This window comes from Hyposmocoma kahamanoa, unplaced genomic scaffold (assembly GCF_003589595.1).
Source record: "Hyposmocoma kahamanoa isolate Upper Pololo Valley unplaced genomic scaffold, ASM358959v1 67, whole genome shotgun sequence".
NCBI lineage: Eukaryota > Metazoa > Arthropoda > Insecta > Lepidoptera > Cosmopterigidae > Hyposmocoma > Hyposmocoma kahamanoa.
Window position 1 is genome coordinate 8,203,504 of NW_020653855.1, and position 9,563 is coordinate 8,213,066.

General features: G+C 35.6%; 1 protein-coding gene across 1 annotated transcript; it reads left to right on the forward strand.

Moving 5' to 3' along the window:
- Positions 1-315: 315 nt before the first annotated feature.
- Positions 316-9,325, forward strand: LOC113232169 (BLOC-1-related complex subunit 5). The gene is made up of 6 exons (XM_026466807.1): positions 316-451; positions 1,905-2,071; positions 2,671-2,746; positions 5,601-5,713; positions 7,246-7,380; positions 9,107-9,325. The coding sequence occupies exons 1-6, from the start codon at positions 316-318 to the stop codon at positions 9,194-9,196; spliced, it is 717 nt and encodes a 238-aa protein (XP_026322592.1). The 3' UTR covers positions 9,197-9,325.
- Positions 9,326-9,563: the final 238 nt, after the last annotated feature.

Sequence of the window (9,563 nt, forward strand, 5' to 3'; positions counted from 1 at the left end):
TTGTAAGTCAATGAAAATTACATATTTAATTACCGATGAAATTTGATTCCGTTTTGTAATTAGATGTTTTGCTGTTTTTCCCACACCTCCGAAAAGAACAGCACGCCATTGTTAGAGTGATTATCTTTATTACAATAAATACAGTATATTTTTGGAATATATGGAGACGTACGCACTGGTCAGTTGTTGTTGTCTTTATTTCAATGCAAACGAGACTTGATATTTATAAGTGATGTGTCACCAATGAGTTACCAGAAATTTTATTTCGTCTCTATTTCTCGTTATATACTCGATGATTAGTAATTTGAGTTTAATATGTTTAATATTTTTGTAACAGAAACCTGCCGCAGTAGTGATCCCACGGCCAGTGGAAACAATTCACCAGGGACCAGTGTTTGTTCAGACTCTGAACTGCCATATATATCTTACACTGTAGATAGACCTATAGGAGGTGTGTACTGTGATGTTGTTAATAGAAACAAGCTAAGTTAGAAATTATAACAATATTTACTTTTTGTAACCGACATTGACATCCCTTATAATGCAACATACTCAGCTGTCGTTGGTGCTTTTATTAAGGGCTGTAAATAAAAAATTACTAAGGAGAGTTTGATGAGAGGTTTGTAATATTTACCGCCCGCGCTACATACAATCATTTGCGAGGAAATGGATACAACGATAGTTTATTTTTTCTATGAATAAATACAACTTCACAACATAACATTTACTTACTTATTTAGATAATACAACTCGAGCTAAAGTGTTTTATAAGGTACAGACGCATGCAGCCACAATACATTACATGAAAAATGAATAATTTCCAAAATCTAAAATTTTCTTTTTTTAAAAATGAAACTATTTTTCCGGATTTAAATCGCGTATATTTGTTTTTTCAAACAAACCGACGATTCGGGCCCTTTACAGGTCCTATGGTCACGGTTGACTGAGGTGGTACAGTCTTCAACCAGTTATGTCTAATATCAAACCACCCTATTTTTTCACTATAGTTACAATAGTTATTAATTAAATACCTTATTTCTAATTTTACAAAGAAAACATTCCAATTTACGCTACATTAAATTTTACAAATTATTTTATTGAATGAATTTTTATTAAGTTTCATTTATTATTAATTATTAATAGAAATTAGAATAAACTAAAACATATTAATTAATACTGCAGTCTTGTGTCTGTTTGGGATTTTTCATTAGAGGAAATACTGGATCCCAAACTGGTGGTACGGAGAAACCATCTTCCCTGTTGAAATTAGGATGTTTTTTAATTTCAATGGCCTCTCGCAGCATCCTGGGTAGATAACGGACTTTTTTTGCAAGGACCTGGGGTTTGTCAAACTTCATTGAATGTGTAGGTTTATCCATGACATGCTCGCTGACTGCAGACTTGTTTACGCGACGGTGTTTGACATCAGCTATATGTTCTTTGACGCGGGTACGAATACTTCGCTTTGTTTGTCCAACTATAGTGAAAAAATAGGGTAGTTTGCATTAATATTAGACATAACTGGTTGAAGACTGTACCACCTCAGTCAACCGTGACCATGGGACCTGTAAAGGGCCCGAAACGTCGGTTTGTTTGAAAAAACAAATATACGCGATTTAAATCCGGAAAAATAGTTTCATTTTCTTTTTTTATTTACTGCAGAGTTTGAATTCACAAAATAAATTTAATAAAATATATTTGCTTTTTTTTTGTACTTGAAGTTTATGCGTAAGATACGTTCAGATTGTTCGAACATTAAAAGTTTTTGCTTAATCTTGATGTAAAACTACATAGGGCGATAATGTATTGAAAAAGCCCGTGGGCATAATTTAGGACATTACGGTCGACTTTACAATGTTTACGAGCAATTGTGATGAAAGCGAAGTTAATTTCCGTTTCCACAGATTCACCAAAGACATCAGCAAAGACTCAAAGGTCCACGGACAAAAAATCAGTATTGCAACGTAGACAGCTATCCCTTCAAGCAAGAAAAAATAAACGGACTAGAGATATAGTGGTTGTAAAACCTGCTACAGACTCACAGCTGGATGAGGACATCAGAAGACTACAGGTATTGGCCCCAGTCGCCTACCTGCCTACATGTATACCTATTTCTGTTGCCAAGCAGTAATATGAACATTACTGCATTCCAGTCTTGAAGGGTGTGGGTGCTGGTAAAACTACAAAGCATAGACTTTTCAAGTTTATGTTTCCTTTGCGATTTAAAACTTTGAGTGACACTGCAGCTGTTTTGGACAGGCGAATGTATCCACCAGAGACTAAAATTGTACGTACATCTTAGGGCTGAGATAGGTTTCAATGGGAAAAAGAGCTGATGATCTTTAGGTGCACAGATGTTCATCAAACATAGCTTAGAACCATCTCGATTAAAATAGCCTTTCCAGCCATTCGTTTGGGAGCTACGATGCCACAAATTGACATACAGATACACAGAAATAAGACTTGCAAACTTATAACTGTCATCTTTTTGCGTCGCGGTTTATAAATATTGGTGCACGCTTGAATATTTAGATGTTTTTGTAGCAGTAGAGCTCCTTGTGAAAGAGTTCGTCCAGGGAAGTACTGCCACCTTACCTATTTCTGCCGCCAAACAGTAATATCAGCATTACTGTGTTCCGGTTTTGAAGGGCAAAAAAATTCTTGTTACAGGAAATACCAACATTTCTGCCCATCATGAGAGGAACTTTAGGTTTACCTGGTGCTCGAGATCCTGAAGTTTTAGAAGGTAAATGTTTTAGTTGAAATTGATAAGATCTTGGAGACCAGATTGACGAGATTAAATTAAGTGTCTATGTGATGGAGATGATGGAGATGGAGTCAAAGTGGTTTGTCAGAATCGTAGATCTTAACGAGGATATTTTGTAGAAAGGGCTAAAGCACTTTCGAAAAATTCTTCAGGGGAGCTTGTTTTACGCTCAACTCAACACTGACGCAGATTCGAAGCGACCGACTTCAAAAACGGGGGAGGTTCTCAATTCGACTGTATGTTTTTTTTTGTATGTATGTTACGCGATAACTCCGGTATTTGTGAACCGATTTTCATGATTCTTTTTTTGTTGGAAAGGGGGGAATTCCATAGTGGTCCCATTTCATTTTGAAGAAAATCATCCACCTCTAAGGGTGGTTCACGCATGAAGTTTCATTTTTATGAATAGCGCCTAAATTTTACTTAAGGAGCAATTATTTTAATGGTTGATTTTGCTATTCTCCAATTCAAGACGTTTTTCTCTCAATGTACTTTGAGTAGTGAGAACCGATTTTTATTATCTCCAGTGTCAAGTCCTGTATAGTGGCGAATTCAAGTTCAGTCTGTACTGAGATTATTCAACTACAACGTTTGGCGACGCGCGTCGTCGCTTGTTTCCATATTTGCATATACATGTACTCTGCGCCAGTGTGCGTTTAGCCTTAGGTTTTCACGACTGCTTTTTTTAAATCTGAAATTTTGGTTTAAATTCAGTTTAAGTTTTAATGTGTAGCAAGTTAAAAATATAAACTAAGAAAGAGTTCTAGCAACTGTACAGGTTTACTTCCAAGTCAGTTGAATGCGTCGAAGCGCAATGTTAATTATATACTATAAAGTTATGCTACTATAATCTAATTAAATTCAAACTTTCAAGTGACATAATTCTACTCATAATATGACGTATTTCTTTATTATTATATGACATTTTTTTTAATATTATTATTTGATAAATAACAATTTTAATTAATAATTGAAACCTCGGCCTACCTCTGCTGTTATTGTTATCCCTAATAAAGGGCTCATGTAGCATTATTTTAAATTTAAGACATGTGTACCATATGAATGCAATAAACTTTGGAATGCACTTCTTATTACTGTTCACGAAAGTAAATCGTTACCTACTTTTAAAGTGAGAGTTAAAGAGCATTATTTATCTACTATTCCCTCCATATCTTAGGTATTATATTATAAAATATGTATTTATCTAAGTATTTATATAATTTATAACAATTTAATATTTTTACATTTTTTTTTTCTTGTTTTGTTGTGCACATATGCCCGTTCTTTTAGTTATAGTGTCCTGTATTTAGGTCTGCAGGAAGAAATTTCTATTAGAAATAAGCAGAACCTTTTGTTTTTAATTTCGCTTGTATTCTTTGTGACTTGTTGTATTGTTTCTGTGCAATAAACTATTAAATAAATAAAATAAAACGAATGAAATAAATATATTGAGTATTGAGTATTGACAACTAACCGATGGCAGCTACAAAACTTCAAATGGCTTCGGTTGGTTCCGCATAGCAGTGAAAGTGTTCAATTAATCTAGAAAATATGTATACTAAAATTGAGTATATACTCTGATTACTATACAGTGTGAAAACACGATTTCTAAAGATTGTCACGATAGAAAAAAAAAAACACAAACTTACCTCGAAATTTCACAAAAAAGCTGCTGTATTCCATAAGTACTTTATATATACCAGCCATTGACTTACAAATAAATAGACGACGGGTCTAATACAAAAACCACGAAAAAAATGTCCCAAGTCAACCTATTCGAAATTTAAATTGTAATGTCATCGCAGTATCGCGCTGTCCGTAGAACAAATGAAGACTAAAGCGGAGTTTGGCGCTCTGTATACGATTTTAGCGCCTTACAAGTGCGGACACTTTTTAGCGCGAACCCGACGTCCATATAATTGTAAGTCAATGATACTAGCGATTTTTTCATATCAACTGCACTAAATAGAACACGATGTACATTTTTGAAATGCCTTTAATTTCTATTGTAAAAAAATACCTACCTACAAAATAAACCGTATTAGTACGAGATAAATTCCTGTTAAGTTATAAAACTATTTCAATTTTTTTGATAACATTTACTCCTTAAAAGGGAGCAGAGGAAAAATTCCTAATCTTCGATTTGATTTTAGAGGGGTATATCCACTTTAAAGTTAAAAATAAAATATTGTATGAGTAACTACACGATATATTCAAGCATAGACATTAATCAGAAACATAAAACAATAAAGTTTCCTCGATAGATAAAAATCACGAAATGACCTCTAATTTTCACATTTCTTCGATTTATCCTCGAAATGCTGCAGGTTATTAGGACAAAAATTAGATAATTAATTATATTTATGCATGATCGACAACTGTCACTACGGATTTTTTTTAATCCCTTTAGTTTTAGAGTTATTCCGCTAAAACGAATTTGGTACTTTTAATGCGCAAAATTCAACATCTCCTGTCGCATATCACGCGAACTTCAGGCATATATTTGTTTCACAAATTTGCGCGGAGCCAACGTCAAAACTTTTTTGGCATGAGAGCTCTTTATAGTAGCAAGAGTTCTAGCTACTATATAAGTCTACTTCCAAATCGATTGAATGCGTCTGGTCTTACAACAACCCCTTAATATTCACGGCAAATTTTACCGTTCTGGTCCAATTCTCCAGGTACCTCATTTGTAGTGTCACTAGAGATGTCCCATGATGGCCTCTTTTGTGGTCACAGACTCATGGATGACACCTGTGTAGCCCCACATTAGTTGCATGAGGACAGTCAAAGTGATATTTGATCCTACTTAGCCATGAGTTTAATTCGCCAGGGCTGGACTACCGTCCGTGGGTGCGCCTAACGACGCGACTGCAGGCGCACCTGGCGGCGTGTGCGCAGCCGCTCGCCGCAGACGAGATCAACCTCGCAGCCAGAGTCAAGGAGGTAGGACGTAGGCTTTTTAAAAGGTTGGTAAGATTCAGAATTAGTCGCAGGTGATGGCTGCCGACGCAGCTTTATCAAAGATCTAGGCTGTTTTTCCATCAGAGATGTGCCAGGTAGGCGGTGAGAGGATGCGTTACGGACTCTTTTCAGTTATGCACGGGCGGGGTACGGCGTGGTGGGGGGCTACTTTCTGTAGCTACAGTTTTGCACACATTCCTCGCCCGCATCCTTCGCACACTTACAAACACTTAGCTCCGCTAACCCTTTTCCACCGGAAAACTAAAATGAAGTAATCCTATTGGTGGATTTTTTCCTCGTACACCGCCTCGCTACGTCGCACATCTCTGATGGAAAGGCAGCCTAAAATACGAGGTTACAAAATATACACGTATGTCATATACAGTGCTTTTTTTTAATTGGACAGTACGGGGAAATCCGAAACCATAGAAGATACAAGGAAACTGTCTTGGGAACCATTAGGTTTTTTTGTGTGAAAACAATTTTGGCATAGTATGCTTTTCGATGAAATGTATTTTATCGACTTTTTTGTGAAATAACTGCACTAGTTTTTTATAATTATTAATACAACGATTGAACATTTAGAAAAAATTCCTTCGATCCGGCCGGATTCGAAACGACGTCTCCTAGCAAACCGTGCTAGATGCTATGCCAACTAAGCCACAGAACGAACCAGCGGACCTCACCTCGTATTTGGTTTTCAAAGACTTTTTAGTCGTAGCGCCATCTCTGAGAAATATATGAAAGTATTTTCGTCATCGAAGAATTTTTACTAAGTAGATTATCGATCTTTATATTAATAAGTATAATAAACTAGTGGAGTAATTTCACAAAAAACAATTGAATATCAATTCAATACAAATTTAAGTCCACTAGTTTTGTTATTATTACGAATACAAAGATCTAAATCAGCTGCGGTGAGAAAGTTCTCTCACTTGATGTCACCAGCGGAGACGAATGCCGCAAAAGTCGGTACAAAGATCATAACAAAAACACATAGGAGAATTTCGACGACTGGACCCGTGGCTCAGTTGGTTAGAGCAATGCTACGGTGCAACATGGTCGTAGGTTCAGTCCCACTGTGTCGACGAAAATTTTTTCTGTATGTTCGATCTTTATATTCATACTTATTCCAATGTTGTCATGTGACATTCTAACCAATGAAAAGCTTGGAATCCCAGTCACAGTGAAATTGAGCATTTTCTTAATAAAGCTCAGTGTAAGTAAAGAAAGAATAGATTTTTTATTGGGCTACTATTCTTGAAAAGCAGCGATATGTCTATTTAAGTCCTACGAGGACCTCCCATCCCTCTCTTCGCAGCAATAGCAATGTGAAAGGAACACTTTTGCGAAGTGGACATTCTGCGCCTGAGCATACGTGCTTCAGCACTGTTATTAAAAAGGGCGCAGTTACGCGCTGATAAATGGTATTCAACCCTAACACAACTTTCGATAACAATCGTATGGTTATATCTTTGTAGAAAAATGAATCAAGATATTTTATTTCGCAACAGGCAGACGTGGAAATCAACCGTCTCTACTCAATAATGGTTGAGAAGCAACGAGCGAACGCGCGGCACGCCGAGCGGCTCGCCAGAGTGCACGAAGTCGCACACCAACTCAGTCGATGCAATTCGTTACTAAATCAGGTACGACGCTAAATAATATTTTATACAATCGTGGCATAATAAGAGTTCTTAAAGTCGAGTAACGTATTTAGGCCACGAAGCTTTTTTAAGTGGCCTAAGTAATAGGTACGAGATTTTAAGACCTAATTATGTAAAGATTGCATATAATACTTTTTCTACGAGTAAATAAAATTATAAAACCGAATCAATATTTAATGCATATTTTTTATCAATCCATGACAACAAACGCTTTATTAAATAAATTATAACCCATTTATTAGGGTAGGCATAGGCTCCACAATACAGCCTCTTCATATATTTAGACGAAAGCCAAACAATCGCCAGAAAACAAAACCGGTTGCAAGACGTTTAGGCCAATTTATTATATATTATAATTATTAGTATAAGAAAAAAATATTTTAATTATTAATACAGAGATCGAACACTCAGAAAAAGTTTCTACGATCCGGCTGGATTTGAACCGACGTCTTCTAGCATACCATACATACACACATAGCCGGGGCTGGTAGCTGTAAAGGTATCTAAGTGGGTGACGAAATATCATAGATTTCTCATAGATGGCGCTACGGCTGAAAAGTCGTTGAAAAACCAAATACAAAGATACGACGCAAGCACATAGAAGAATTCGTGAGGTCCGCTGGTTCGTTCCGTGCGTGGCTTAGTTGGTATAGGGTCTGGTACGGTTTGCTAGAAGACGTCGGTTCGAATCCGGCCGGATTGAAGGATTTTTTTCTGAGTATTCGATCTTTGTATTAATAATTATAACAAACTAGTGGAGTAATTTCACATAAAAATAATTGAATATCAATCATTGACTTACAAATATATGGACGACGGGTCTAATACAAAAACCACGAAAAAAATGTCCCAAGTCAACCTATTTAAACGTAGTGGCATGTAAAGGAATATGAAAAAGCTAAAACGTTGAATTTAAATTGTAATGTCATCGCAGTACTGTCTAATTTTGCTTGCTTCGCTATCAGTCGAACAAACGAAGACTAAAGCGTGAATGACGCTCTGTATACGATTTTAACGCCCTATAAGTTCGGACACTTTTTAGCGCGGACCCGACGTCCATATAATTGTAAGTCAATGATATCAATTCAATAAAAATTTAAAAGCTATTTTATTAAACAATATTTTATTATAAGAAAATTTAACCAACCAGGAAAGCAGTATAGCATTTGAGTAGCGTCCTAATTGATATTTTGATTACTGTAGCAAAAAATACGACATTCCTTTTTTGAAACTCATATAGTTCTATGTCTGTACATAGAACTTTAATGGAATTTTTTAGCTTTTTATCATCTCAGTACAGAGAGTACTAACTCGAAAAAAAATCGACCTGAAAAATTCGTGGAATTACATCTATTTGCCAAGTTTTATTGAAGTCGGTTACCGGAAAGTGTGACAAACTGAATTCATCCCCTAGTTTGCCACCCTTAGAGGTGGAGTATTTTCTTCAAATTTAAAAGGGACTAATACTGAGGTACCCTGTTTACACAACAAAAAAAAAAGAATCATCAAAATTGGTTCACAAACGTCTGCCTTATCACGTAACATATGTACATTAAAAAAAAAATAACTTGAGATCCTCCTTTTTTTCGAGTCTGTTAATTATGGTAATTAGATTGATTATAGGACCTTCAGCAGTTCCATCCATTATTTTCAGATGGGTGTACAAAAGTTATTGAACCAAGGTGACGTATGCTTTTCTTTGTTACAGACATTACAAGATTTCGAGGAACTGAACCAACTATTACCTGAAGATATACGCTTAGAACCTTTTACATGGAACAATCAACCTACTACATAAGCAATGTATTATTTAAACTATTTTAACAATTTTCGTTGTGTGTGAAAAAGGAGTAAAATGATATTTGCAGGGTTGCCAGTTTTCATAAAATTTTAAATAGTGTTGTGGTTGTTGTCGATAGTTTTATCGATAGATTGTGTGAAAGAAGAAAAATTTTTGCCAAATGTGTCTGAATTGTGAATGTTACAACGTTCTAAAGATTATTAATTGCGTTATTGCCTTCTTTATTCTCATTTTAACAGTTGGCCTGCTGGTATCGAAACAAATTTTTATTCATATACATTTTAATAAGAACAGGCATATTTGATTATCTGTGTTGAATTAAAATGAAATCTTTAAAATATATTCGACTCCTCCTACGTATACG